The sequence below is a fragment of the Peromyscus eremicus genome, chromosome 20 (genome assembly GCF_949786415.1).
Source record: "Peromyscus eremicus chromosome 20, PerEre_H2_v1, whole genome shotgun sequence".
Classification (NCBI taxonomy): domain Eukaryota; kingdom Metazoa; phylum Chordata; class Mammalia; order Rodentia; family Cricetidae; genus Peromyscus; species Peromyscus eremicus.
The window spans coordinates 7,325,574-7,339,487 of NC_081436.1; the positions used below are offsets into that span (position 1 = coordinate 7,325,574).

At 40.7% G+C, this 13,914-nt stretch overlaps 1 protein-coding gene across 1 annotated transcript in view; it reads right to left on the reverse strand.

The window, feature by feature from the left end:
* Arid2 (AT-rich interaction domain 2) overlaps positions 1-13,914 on the reverse strand; it is a 136,642-nt gene that overhangs the window by 42,551 nt on the left and 80,177 nt on the right. The window contains exons 7-15 of the mRNA XM_059247458.1: positions 13,231-13,297; positions 12,886-13,136; positions 12,459-12,555; positions 12,169-12,378; positions 11,089-11,256; positions 6,298-6,379; positions 4,457-4,591; positions 3,694-3,890; positions 475-3,323 (exon numbers count right to left, since the gene is read on the reverse strand). Coding sequence (XP_059103441.1) covers positions 475-3,323; positions 3,694-3,890; positions 4,457-4,591; positions 6,298-6,379; positions 11,089-11,256; positions 12,169-12,378; positions 12,459-12,555; positions 12,886-13,136; positions 13,231-13,297 — 4,056 coding nt within the window. The remainder of the gene's footprint in view (positions 1-474; positions 3,324-3,693; positions 3,891-4,456; positions 4,592-6,297; positions 6,380-11,088; positions 11,257-12,168; positions 12,379-12,458; positions 12,556-12,885; positions 13,137-13,230; positions 13,298-13,914) is intronic.

Genomic DNA, 13,914 nt, shown 5'->3' on the forward strand with positions numbered 1-13,914 from the left:
TGAGGGTAAATTCCGTAATACTAGAGTTCTTCTGTAATTTAGTTTGGTTCACTATCATTTTATTTAGAGTTCTTAAAGACTCCAAGAGGAAAAATCAACCAGGCACATACATATAAGATGAATTGAGAAGTTCACATATAGTAAAAATTTTAAAAATTCAACATTACACCATTTAAGTGAAAATGCCAACATGTGGAGTTATATGAATAAAAAGGCCTTAGAATTTTCTAACAATCACTGGGCCTTCCTGCCAGGTACATAGCATCCATCATGGAAGGTGAAACTGCATACACAAAACTGAAAAATGCCTTACCTTGAATGCTAGAGTGAAGAAATGAAAACTGTCTCATAAACAAAGAGCAGGGAAGTTTGAGTAGACACGACCTGACACCATAACTACTTAAGCTGACACACAACAATCCATTTACCCTTCATGTTTCCAGACCCCACTGTAGTCAAACAAGCAAGACTCACCTGCGGGACCACACTCTGCATGTAGGACGGTGGATGCTGCTGCTGCTTTTGCTGCACAGCACTCTCTATTGCTACTTTAGCTACCGTGCTGGGATCTGCTCCTGCTGGTACAGCAACCATCGTTGCGCTGCAGCCAGCATTGTTGGGGTCACTGATTGTAACAATCCTCACTCCTACTTTATTTGGAATTCCTGGGACTGCTTCCCGATCGTTCTCCTCGGCCGGCCTCTTCACAGTTTTGCATTCAGCTGTGCCATTTGTAGACCGGACGTCAGACGACAGGGCAGAATGGGACACTCTAGATCCTGAGTGGGGAACTGCTAGGATTTGATGCCCCTGTATAACAGGGGTTGTAGAATGCGGTGAGACAACTACACTTGGGCGTTGCTGAGGCACATCTGAATTCAAACTTGAAGCTAGAGGTCCATTAGGCAAATCAGTACCACTGAATTGCTGTGTTGCCACACTTGAAGCTTCCTGCATACTGCTTGTGGACGGTGACCCACCCAAAGTTAACACAGGTCCATTAGAAACTCTTTCTAATTGATCACCTTTGGCAGTATCTTGCTGAGTAGCATCTGAAGTCCCTTGTGGTTCTACTGGAGATATCTCACCATTTCCAACATGATTAGAAGAAGTTTTGTGATTTGGAATGTTTTTGCTTAAATGAGAACCATCTCCTTTATCAAAATCACAGATCCCATTAACGAGGGTTTTTTTCAAATCACTTTTGATATCCTGCATGTCCACTTGTTCTGAGTTCTGTTTTCCAGATGCTCCATTCTCACCTAATTCCAAGGATGGCCCATTGCTGATTAGTGAGCACTGATTAGTCTCACTTTGAATTTTCCCTGAGTTTGAAGGAGGTAGACTTGAGTCACTGTACTTTCTCCCATTTAACAGACTTCCCACCTGTATTTCACTCTCACTTGTATCCCCATTGCTGGTGTTTGCGGTTCCTCGTCGGCAGGATGGATTCTCCATGACCTCAATTTTCCGTTCATGAACATGTAAACCTGTTGCTTCCTTTGCTTCCTCCTCCTTTTGGCAAATGATCTTATCGCCTTTGAATGGGGGGGTAGCAGTGGTACATGGTGATTGTCCGGCTGGAAGCGTTTGCACCTGAAGGCCGGCTCCTGCCTGCGCTCCACTCATGCTAATTCCTGCTGGAGCAATGAGCTGAGCTGCATTTCCCTGACTCACAGTCGCAGTTGCAAAACTGGTATTTGGCACAACTGTTATGGTTACCTGGTTGCCAGAAGTCCCTTGGAAAATGGTTGCTGGGCTATTTGAGATCAGTGGACCCGGCAGTATTTGTAAGTTCGAAATGGGCACTGTTTGTACTCCCCCTGTTGGTGGCATTGTACTTTGGACCAACTGAACATTTTGCTGTCCAACCAACAGCTGCTGAGCTGGAGTCTGCCCCTGCACTCCAAAACCAGCTGCTTGGTTATTGGCCACCTGATAGACCACCTGAGGGCTAGGAGCTCTTGCATTGTTAGGGGGAGGAATCTGTGGTGCTGGGAGGATCAGCTTACCCCCTGGGGTTGAAGGACCCCGCTTTGGAAGCAGCAGCTGTTTTATCAGACTAGACTCATTGGAAGCAGGTTGGGCGACTCCTGCATTTGTTTGCTGGGGCTGAACTTGCATCTGTACTTGTTGTGGCTGTTGAACTTGTACCTGTACCTGCTGTGCGGGAGGTGCTGGTGAATGCTGCTGCTGTTGCTGCCTCTTCACAGATAGCATCTGACTGACAGTAGGAGGTGGTCCCTGTGACTGAAGGGTGGAAGAAGATGACATGGCAGTAGGGACTTGGTTATTAGTAGCTGGGACAGGTGATGGTGAAGAAGATGGAGTTATGTTTGGTTGTCCAGTTAGCTGAACTGTCTGACCAGCTGGGAGAGCTGCCGGATTAGCAAGAACAATTTGGTGAATGGCTGGTGCATAAGTTTGACCTTGTTGAGCTGGCTGGCTTACAATCACTACACTTTGCTGGGTTGGTTGCTGTGGTTGTTGAATAGGCTGCTGTACCACTGTTGATGAAACTTGCTGAGAAGGAAGCGGTTTGGGTGCAATGTTCTGGAATCCTACCCTGGAGGGCTGTGGACTTGGAACACCAGCTATGGTAACCACCTGTCCTGTAGCTACCTGGAAATTCTGTACTGAAGTTGCCGAAACGATGTTGGATGCAGAAGTTGTTACGTACTGTGGGGGTGCGATGATAACAGTGTCCTGAGGCTGGCCACCAGCCGCGGTCTGCTGAGATGAAGTGTGCATAGGTTGTGGTGATGTGCTGATTAACTGCTGACCCTGTGAAACTGTCGACGTACATGCTGGCATGTTCTGTACTCTTCCAAATAGATGACTCTGTGGTACAGTTTGCTGAATTACTGTGACAGGAGTGCCTGAAGGGATCTGTCCCGGGACCACTGTGTGTAATGGAGATGGCTGTGGCATCACGGATGGATGGTGAAGCAAAGTCTGAGAGTTCACAACTGTCACAGGCTGGGGCCCTGCACTGGGATTCTGAACCACAGAACCCTGTGCAGGTCCTCCTCCAAGAGCAACACTCACAGGAACTGCTGCCTGGGACAGGGAATTCTGGATGACTGTTGCCTTAACGACCTCACAAGGAACTGGAGCTTTATTCTGAATGACAGTCACTGGAGCACTTGGTTGCTGGTGGGTATGAACTGAAGGATTTGGTGGAATTCTAGAAACAGTCTGTGCCACAGTATGAACACCTTGTACTGGAAAAGACATTTGTGTTGCAGTCAAATTTGAAGATTGATTGGTAACAGGAGTCCTCTGAAAATGATTTCCTACAGCCTGAGATCCATGAGGGATTCCTATACACGGGGAAAATGAAAGTTCCTAGTGAAATGAGAGCTGGACATCAAATGTCTTATTATCTTACTTAATACAAGAGGAAGGGTGGAAAGAAATGAATGCCTAAAGAAGAGGAAACATTCGAGTACGATGACACCCATGAGAAACACCGTAAAAAGCACAGGGCAAGGTCATCACTTAATATACACAATATACATTTAAATTCTGGTTCTACACTAGCAATACTTAAAACACTTAAAAACTTGGGGTATGCTGCTATTGCCTGTAATCCCAGCTTTCAAGAGGAGCCCAAGCTTGAGGCCAGCATGGTTTGTATAACAAGACCTGCCTATGAATAAAATAAAAAATATTAAAATTTAAAATGAATACCTGCAGGTGAAGGAGTTGGAGATACATCAGCAACAGAATCAACACGGACAACAGGAGTGGAAACTGGCTGCTGCTGATAGTACATCTGGATGGGGAGTGGAATAGCCCTCCGTTTCACTCCTATTACATGGATATGTGCCTGCCCACTGTTATTGGAATCCTCCACTCTCTTTACTGTATGATTTGGAAAAACTGTTCTGTAAAATAACACATACTCAATTATGAAAACCAGCATAAGAACACAACACTGTCTCTAGTAATGCTTAGCGCACTGCCATTGTTACTAATGTATGGACCAATATGTTTCACAATTCAGCAAAAGTGGAATGCAAAGAAAACTATGTAGAAGATTAATTCTCCAATTAAAAAGCCATTATTTATTAACAATGTTGAGTTGTAGGCAATTTCATATATAATAGTTTAAATACATGTATTTTTACAAATTTAACAAAGTATCAAAAAGTCTCATCTTAGGTCAGATGCATGTTAACTACATATTAGGATTCAAGACTTAAAAAGAATAATGTCCTCAACATGTCAAAGAAAGCAGAAAGAGGAGAATTTGATTTCTTCCTTTTCTTTGTTTGATAAACCTCACCCTGTCAACACAGTGACTTTACAAGTCTCCACTGCACTAAAGCCAGCCAGCGTGTGGGAAGTTCAAGCAGTAGATACGCAAAGTCAGCAGCTTTGTGGTGTTTTCTACAGTATGCAAGAGCAGCCAACATAGATGACGTTTACTGTGCAAAGCTATGCACTTTACCTCAGACATCTGTAAAACCCAGTCGATGTGAGAATGCCACCACGAGCTAATTTACTACAAGTTGAGAGATACTCAGAATACATTTCTGCTCGAGAGACTGAGCAATCTGGATTTACTTCAAAGTGAGCATTTAGCCTAAAAAAGAGCAAGAAATTAAGACATTATATACCACAGGAAAACCCATGTTGAAAGATAATGTGTTATACTAATAATTACTTCAACTAACCAAATTTCACTAACTCGCGCGTCAGTAAAATACACACTAAGTTTTAGAGAGATTTAATGAACTACACCAATTGCTTATCATACTTACTACAGTATCATAAACAAAAGCTACAGTTACAGCTCAGCCACAGGAAGGATGGTCTGTTAGCAACAGTTCTCTAAGAAGCAGTGTTACCCAGTGGTTAACTGCTGGTGTACCTGTCTTGCAATAACTCCTAATCAAAGGCATCATACTGTATGTACACTGAGGTCAAGGAAATAGTGGAAAGCTGAACTAAATTTTCCTTTGTTCCTGGAGTAAATTCCTTCAGCCAAGAATCACCAAAGCTTTCAACTATGACATCAAACAATGACATACTACACACTGCCACTCTCATCTCCAAGCACTTCCGTTTGCTACTTCATAACAAACGAACACATACTGCTTTTTAAAGTAACTTCCATTTACAAGTCAGGATTAGAAACCTAGTTACCTTTGTAAAATCTCTTTACAGAACTCACTATGCAAAACGGGCTAACTTGTTTCTCATACACTTACTCACATAGTAACAATGATAAAATAATTTTCTTCTCTTCTTGTTAAAAAGTGTCAGGAATATAACTGAGATGTGAAAAAGTCTGTGTGTGCAATGCACACACCACACACAATGCACACAATGCACACACGCAATGCACACACCACACACACACACACACCACACACACACACACACACACACACACACACACACACACACACACGCTTTAATGTGGTGGTGGTTTGTGCTCTTTCCAACTTTCACAGTCCTCTATAGTCTCAGAGTTCAAAAGTAGAGAGAAAACACCATTTACTTTGCACTGCAGAAGAAGGCTAACAGATCCAGCTGGCATTAGAAGAGTCCTCAAGAAGCAAGGGTTAGCGTGTAACAATTAGAGGGAAGGGGACGAAAAGCCAGTGGAGCACTGGAAACCAGAAGCTGGTCAGAGCAGAGCACAGCAGTCTGGGAAGGTCTCACAGAAACAAGTTGTTTATCACAGGTGTAGACACACTAGCTATTCTATCACGTGACTCATTCTCCCTTACTAACCATGGACAGGAATGCTGGACTACCTTTAAGTAATAAGGCTGGCTTTAAGCCAGGTGTGCTGGCATCTGCCTGTAACCTCTGTACTTGAGAGATGCTATGTTCAAGGACAGCCTGGGCTACGTAGCAAGGACCTGCCTCAAACACAAAAACAAAACCAAACAAGGAAGATATTTAACAACAAAACCTGGTTCTACTTTCTCAACACTAGTCCAACTTAGTTTCAACAAAATAATTTGACAAGAACAGACTTTGTAAGTTGACAAATATTATATCCTACAAAGTGAAAAAAGATAACGTTTTAACACAAATGTTATTCCAGGGGCGTTAAATGTCATAATTTAAAGACATTCCAGTTAGGCTGTTTTAATTTAGAAAATTTTGATGAATTCTTTTCTTTCAAATCATGCCAAAGTATACGTGAAATGACTTATTTATACGACTCAGATCTACTCTTACTAAGAACTGTTGGGTGACTAATGAATCTGCTTCTTTTCTGTTGCTTTGCTCTTCCCAAGGATTTTAAAGCCATAATAGAAACCAGGTACTTACCACTGACAGGCAAACTTTTCACTATCTATTTCCACTATTCCTGGAGGTGGAGCAGCATGCTGGGTTAGAACTGTTCTGGAAGCTGAAGAAAAAGACACGTTAGAGCTGTATCACTAACAAAATGTAGTCACTATATGCTACATTCATAGGCACTGAACCAGTTCTTATTTATAAAGAATGTCTTCTACAAAGACATAGAAACACATGAAAATAAACAAATTAAAGAAAGCAAAGCGACCACGTATTATATCAGGTACTGTTTTAGAGCCTTCCTATCTTGCTTAGCCTTATAATAATTCAACAACAATGAAATGGGTAATTTAGGTATTAGCAATATAAATTATTTTCCCCATCTTCAGAAACCGATTGAACACTTCACATATTTATTATTTTTCTCAGTCCTTTGGTGTATAGGTACAGGTAAGAAAATCAAGCCACAAAGATTAAAACAGAACCGTGCCTGAGTAAAGCAGTGGACTCAGTGGGAGTGAGCAGAGCTTGGTAGTAGGATGCTTGCCTAACCTAGGTACAAAGCCTTACATTCAATCTCAGCACTACAGTCAATTAATAAAAAAGTGAACAATTAGAAAGGCTAAGGTCATCAGCTTGATAAGCATTTGTCAGCTCAGCTGCACAATGCATTGGAAGTGATAAATTCATTTTTAAATTTAAAAGATGAATATTAATTCAACAGAAGCTCTAGGCTAAGACAGAACAAACAGCTGGAGCATTACCACTTGGAGGCCAGCCTTGGCCTCATGCACAGACCTATCTCAAAGACAAGCAGAGAAGTGTTGTTTATACGAGTAGTAAGAACTAGCTTTGCAGGGTGGGCACTGAGTGGGTATTGGCACCCTCAGGGCCCATGCTTGAGCCCAGCACCAAGAGCAGCACCTTCTATCCAAGCCTTATTAGTCTGGTTTTGTAGCAGACATTCTCACCTATTAAATGAGGGAAATCTGTACCATCCAGATTTTTACAAGAATGCAATCAAAGAATATGATACAAGGCACTTTCTAAGTATCAGAAGCAGCCCTCAAAATACAGTAATGCTCAATATTGAACTACTTCAATTTTCTTAGCCCAGAGGCCAATAGCATCAGCATCTCACAGGACCTTGTTGGAAATGAAAGTTCTCAGGTCCCACATGACTAGAAAATTCCGAAGTCTGTGCTGTACGAATGCCTTCAGACTATTCTACTGTATTCTCAAGTCTGTGAACCACTATGCTAAGTAGCAAGCATGATTTATAACAATGTCTTGTAAATCCCTTTTTAGAAATAAAACCTATCAAGACAAAGAGACAAGTCAAGCGTTTCATAATTCTTTGGTTTAGAAAGAAAGAAAGAGAGAAAGGAAGGAAACAAACAAACACACACACACAAAAAGCAGAGAGCTCTGGGTGCCAAATGAAGAATAAAAATAAGCTTAATACTTTTTGGATGATTGTTAAAAAAATCTGAAGAGTTACAAGTTCTTTCCTTGTCCACTTACTGTCATGACCTAGACTGTCAACTAGTGTCTGCAGTGCCAACTCAGTGGTCCCACAGGTGGCCCTGACTAATCTACATGGGTCACACAACAAAAGCAATCTTGAATGGGAAAGGAACTGCTCTCATGATGAGGGAGACAGGGTTGAAGGAACAGGAGGAGAAAAACAAAACAAAACAGGGAATAATCAGAATAAGTTGACAGTGCAGGAAACTGTCATCAATTTTCAAAAGAGAGAGAAAATAAGATTAATTCTGGTTCCAGTTCCATTCTAGCAATAAATAGTACACATTCCCACATATATTACATTAATGGATTCTGGACACTGAAAATACTTCTGAGCACTTAACTTTGTACTTAATGATTATTTAGGAAAAAAAAAAAGCCTGTATTTAATTTTGTCTGATGTACTACTAACTACTAAAACTTGCAAAACAAACTTTCCTTTAATCCCAGCACTCGGGAGGCAGAGCCAGGTGGATCTCTGTGAGTTCGAGGCCAGCCTGGGCTACCAAGTGAGTTCCAGGAAAAGGCGCAAAGCTACACAGAGAAACCCTGTCTAGAGGGGAAAAAAAAAAAGTTTCATAAAGAAACAAACATCTACCAAGTGTATTTGAAGGCTGGGAACACAGCTAGGTGGTTGATAAAGAGACTCCAAGTATAAGTGCCGTACAGTTGGGTAAGGTTTATAAGGCTGCTGGGGTGAGTACAAAGTAAAGGAGGGCTTGGTACCATTTCTGACATCGTGAAAACGTTTCTTTCTGGCAAGGGTGTTAGGACTGAACTCGGTTTGTGCTGCCATGGATGTACTTTGACACTGACCCATACTCTTAGTCCACACACATTTGAAAAAATGGATTATGGCAACGAAATTCTAATAACTATACAGAATATGGTATTATTTTTAAAAGTCAGCTTAATACCCATCAAGAAAATATACTCTTTGCAACTATATAAATTATGATGGAATTAAGATGCTGGCCTAAAAACAGATCAAAACTTTCATGATGATGAAGAAAGGGCAAAGTTTCAAGATGATCCTTCCGTAAGAGAGCAGTATTCAATAAAACTGTAAGAGGAAAAAGTATCCAACTACAAAGAATAGCCAACTGAATGCTCTCCAGCTCAAAGTTAACTCTTTTGGGTCTCTAGAGGCCATTTCCACCTTTGTTAATGAATTACTACCTAAGTGAATAACCCACAGATTCTTAATGCTTAATTGAATTCATTAGACAAATGAGAACCAAAGCCTAGATCAGGGGCTGGGTTCATCTGCTGAGGTCAAAAGAAATGCTAAGATTAAAGATCATTCACAAGGCAAAACAGTACCCGTCACTAAAGTGACCTTGAATATAATGTTACTCATTGTGATTTACTAAGTATGATACTCTTTGTAGACACACCTCTCCATGTCCTCATCTACTTTAACCTCTAGCCTGTCCCTTGAGGATAAAAAGACATTTTCTTCACCTTGACTAAAGCTTTCTCAATTATACATAATGGATTATTTATTTAGAGACAAGAAAGGTCTTACTAAGTAGCCTATGCTGGCCCTGAGTTCAAGAGCTTCCTGCCTCTGTCTCCCTAGTGCTGAAATGACAGGGGAGACAATACACCTGGATATCTGCTTGCTGCTTAATATTTACTCCCATGGATACACCCACACTTCCCTTTTTTGCCGTTAATGTCCATTTGTTTAGTTCTGGCAGATGGGTTCAATGCACATACACTACAACACTGTCAGATACTTAAGGAGAACACAATGAAAACAATAAAATACGTAATACGTGTTATATACTTCACATAAACAGATACACAATTTTAATACTCTGAATTAGAATAGAGAGATAGAAACCACAACTGAATGTGAGGAGAACCAAGTCATCAGCACTAGGAACCAAAGAGACCATGATATTTAGGAAGACGATTTACAAGTGGTAACATTAAAGATAATGATGTGGTTTTCTGTTTATTTAGAGGGCAATGTCTCACTCTGTAGTTCTGGCTGATTCTGAAACTCACTCAGTAGACCAGACTGTCCCTGAACTTGGAGATCTGCTTGCCACCATGCCCAGCCCTGTAACAGAGCTTTGGTTTGGGAGCCACGAGGGAGGGTGACAAGGACCTGGATTTATTCGTCTAGGAAAGGAGGCAACAAGAACCAGAGAATGACAGCAACAGGACAAGGATGGAGAAGGCTCCTGTCTGGAGCAGACGCACAAGGCAACAGCTCCTTCTGACAAAGAACTAGAGAAGTCATTCTGCAGAGCCAGCATATTAGCTAGCCATAAAGATGACCATCTTCATTCAAACGATGGAAGAAAGGAGAAATTACCTTGGAGACACCAGATGGCAGAGAAAGTGAAAGATGGATTTCTTTGTCAAATGAACGTAGAGAATTGACCAAACAAACAAACAAACAAAAAAAACCTCAAAACCGTTGAATGTGCTAAAATAAAAAAAATGATGACTCAGAACAAGCTAAGAGAAAGAAGTATAAAAACCAAAGAGAAGGCAAGTTAATAGGTCTGCCCCATAATTAAATATTTCCAAATTAAACAGAACTGAGCCATGGAACACTATGAAGAATGTCCACATATAGGCACATACGCTTCTGTGTATGTGCATGTGCACATACATTCCATACATGGCAATTCCTAAGCTCTGTCTGAGTCTAAGGTCTTAGTACTGACATTTAAGAATAACTCGGGGGGAGGGATGGATTGGAGAGAGAGCTCAGCATGAGTTGTCTTCTGGAGGACTCAGGTTCAATCCCCAGCACTCACATGGTGGGTTTACTCATCTGTAACTCCAGTCCAAGGGGATCTGGCACCCTCTTTTAGGTTCTACAGGTACTGCACTCACATAGTACACAGACACACATGCATGTAAAACACTCATACACACAGAAAAACACACCTCCCCCCAAATATTAGGAGGACCAAATATATATACCCTGATCACTCAAGAGAGCTAGAAGGTAATGCACAATTAACCTGCTCAGGTATATACAGATCCCATGAACAAAATCACAAAGCACTAACTGTTGATACGGCCCTCATATTTAACTGTTCTGAATTTGATTCCCCTATTTTATCTAGTCCTCCATCTGGGCTCACCTTGATCTTGCTGTATCTACAATATAGGCTAGCTATGAAATCAGAAGTAATGTAAATCTTCTTCAGCCAATTGTCTGTAAAACATAACTTTTTTGTACTGCACATTTGAATTTACCCTTAGCATTAATTAAATCTTACACACCCACAAGCATATTGAAAAAGAACATATGAAAACACGAACCTGGGCCAGATGCTACATGGGTCTGGGTTTGGACTTGCTCTATAGCTTGTGGCCTAATTTCAGATAAAACTTGATGACTGGAGCTTGGATGTTCGACAAGTTTCACTGCAGCTAGGGCATCAGGGCCAAACATCTGAATGTCCATAGAAACCAGGCACACTAGCATATCTAAGATTAAAGAAGAGGTGTTAGTTAATAATATTATAAAGCAATGCCAGTTCATGAATCATGGTACATCAGAATTACGTGTGAACTATTAAGAAAAGAGAAGCAGCCCAGTCTCTAAAGATAACGTAGTATCTCTGAGGTAAAGACTAGACATCTTTATTTTTAAGATGTTTCCAAAGTGATTCTGATACATATCCAGATTTGGGGATCACTAATACAGAAAGTGACCTTTTAATTTCTCAATGACAACATCTTCAAGCTAACTCTTTATTATCTTTGATCTACTAATGGCACAATGTGAACACGGCATGCTTCGGTGAGTCTCTCTAAACTATCAGGGCTGCAGGGGTGAGCTCGCTGTTCTTTAAGGCAGTGCCACGGTGAGAATGTGCAGAACCAGAAGAAAGCTTGTCTGTCTCATTTGGCTTCAGTCACTAAAAATTGTCACTGACGACTGTTTGCAAAGGAAAGTTCTGAAGGAGTAAGGCACAGTGGTGCTGTTAGCTTAGATCTGATTTATAACAAGAACTACTAAGAGGAACACGGACCACTGTCAGCTACAAAATCATGTCTGTTACACAGTAGATGTTCCTTATCATCTAAAAGGGTAATGTAAAGTTGTATGTGTGTGGGGGTAATAACTCTTCAACACTACACAGTACATTCTCAACACCAAAGTTTCCACAGAGTATTGTATTGGTTTTCATCAATAAAGAAAATACTCGTACCGAAGATGTAGCTCAGCTGGCACAAAGCTCTAGGTCTGACCCCCAGCACTGCAAGAAACAGGTGGTGGTTCACACCTGTAATGCCAGCACTCAAGAGATGGCTCTGAGGCCAGCCTGGGCTACATAAGACCCTGCATCAAAAAAATGAAAGAAATTAAACTGAAAAGCATTGATTCTGTCTTACCTATGCTCTTTTCTACTTTTGCAATTTTTGTGCAGGCGATGTCTCCCATTTCAGTGAGCATGTACAGCACCTCTAGTGTTGAGGTTACAAGCAGCACGTCGGGCAGAGTGAGGTGACAAATTATCTCTCTGTATGAGTCCTGATCCACATACTCACAAATCAAAACACCATTGTCCTCTGCTTTGCAAAGATTTCCCAAAATTTCCATGCCTGCAAAAACACATACATTTTGGTTTTTGAAATAAATGATAGTTTGTTCACATGAAATAATGAAAAAATTGAGTTCTTACCCCTCATCTTTAAAAATCTATCCCTTGACATGAGGCATTTTGTAACAGTATGAAACATCAGATGAGTGGTTTTGAAATCAACAGGGTCCAATAAAAGCTGGAAGAAAGAAAGAACACCATCACTGAGCTATCCTTCTTCCCAAACTATGAGTTTTAAATTTAATAAAAATGAACAAGACAATGTTGTAATGCTTTTAAAAATGCAAGTGCTATGAGAACAGTTATCAGTAAACTTGTAGTATTGTTTCAAATGTTTCTTTTTTTTCCCCATAAAAATATGATACTTCTATACTACCTTTCAGCTACAAATACACATAAGCATTGAAAATCTGGTAAATGTAGGCAGATACAGAATGTAACACTTTCAAATTTGAAAGTAAATGTGGATAAAAACAAAAGCCATGGTAAGGAAATGCCACATGCTTACCTCAGCGGCAATATTTCCTAACGTGTCAAGGCCTAATTGCCTTAATGAAATAAAATGACTATGTGCAGAGAGCAACAGGAAACGAAGACAGGTGCGATTAGCTGCCAAGAGCTTAACGTTGCCCTCCTCAAAGGAAAGGTTTCGCAAAATCACTGCAATCTGAAGTACCCGCTGTCCTTCAATGTCATTAATGCCCAGCTTTCGAGGTGGATGAAATAAAGATTCCCAAATCCATTCTCCTGATATATCTTCTGCAACAGAAAATACAAATTTCCCTGAAGCTGCTACTTCACTTATTGCTATTCCAGAAGTATGTAACAAACTGGCTTGTGCTGACTGACTTACCATGAGCCTTGTTTCTGTCAGAAATGAGGTCACGCACTTCATTGTCATCAACAATGTCTTTCCAAAACTGTAACGAGAAATGCTGATGATTTGAAACAAATATTATATGACATTGCTAAATCGTACAAAATACAAAACTATATTTCTATTCTGTTTTTCTCAGTTCCTATGGATATTATTATAAGCTATGGATTTAAATCTTTCACATAATCACTTGCTTTTCACATAGCTTAACATAAAATCTGTATAGGCCAAGAGTTCTTAATCTGGGTCCATAAAACCTTGTAAGGTATTTGAGAATTTGGATGGGGGAGAAAAATCACATCTTACTATTCACTAAATTAAGTGGAATCCAGAATTTCTTTACTGGTTTCTTCATCTGTAGGCATCATATAACACCTGTGGGTATCACAGTACGATTCTGTAAGCAGCTGTGATTTGTCACCCCCAGGAATCACACACATTTCAGATTGTCTTATAACTATGCAGACTGTGGTTTAGGCAGATCAAGACATGTAAACTGAGGAGGTGTGGACTTCATCTATCAGTTGTATAGTATCACAGCATCCACCTTTACAGGCACTTCTGATACATAGTGGACACTGGTAGAGCAGACAGATGTCTAAGTTGTGTTCCGGTGTTTCCAAACTGTCTTTGAACCTTAAGTAGAAGGATAGGAGTCAA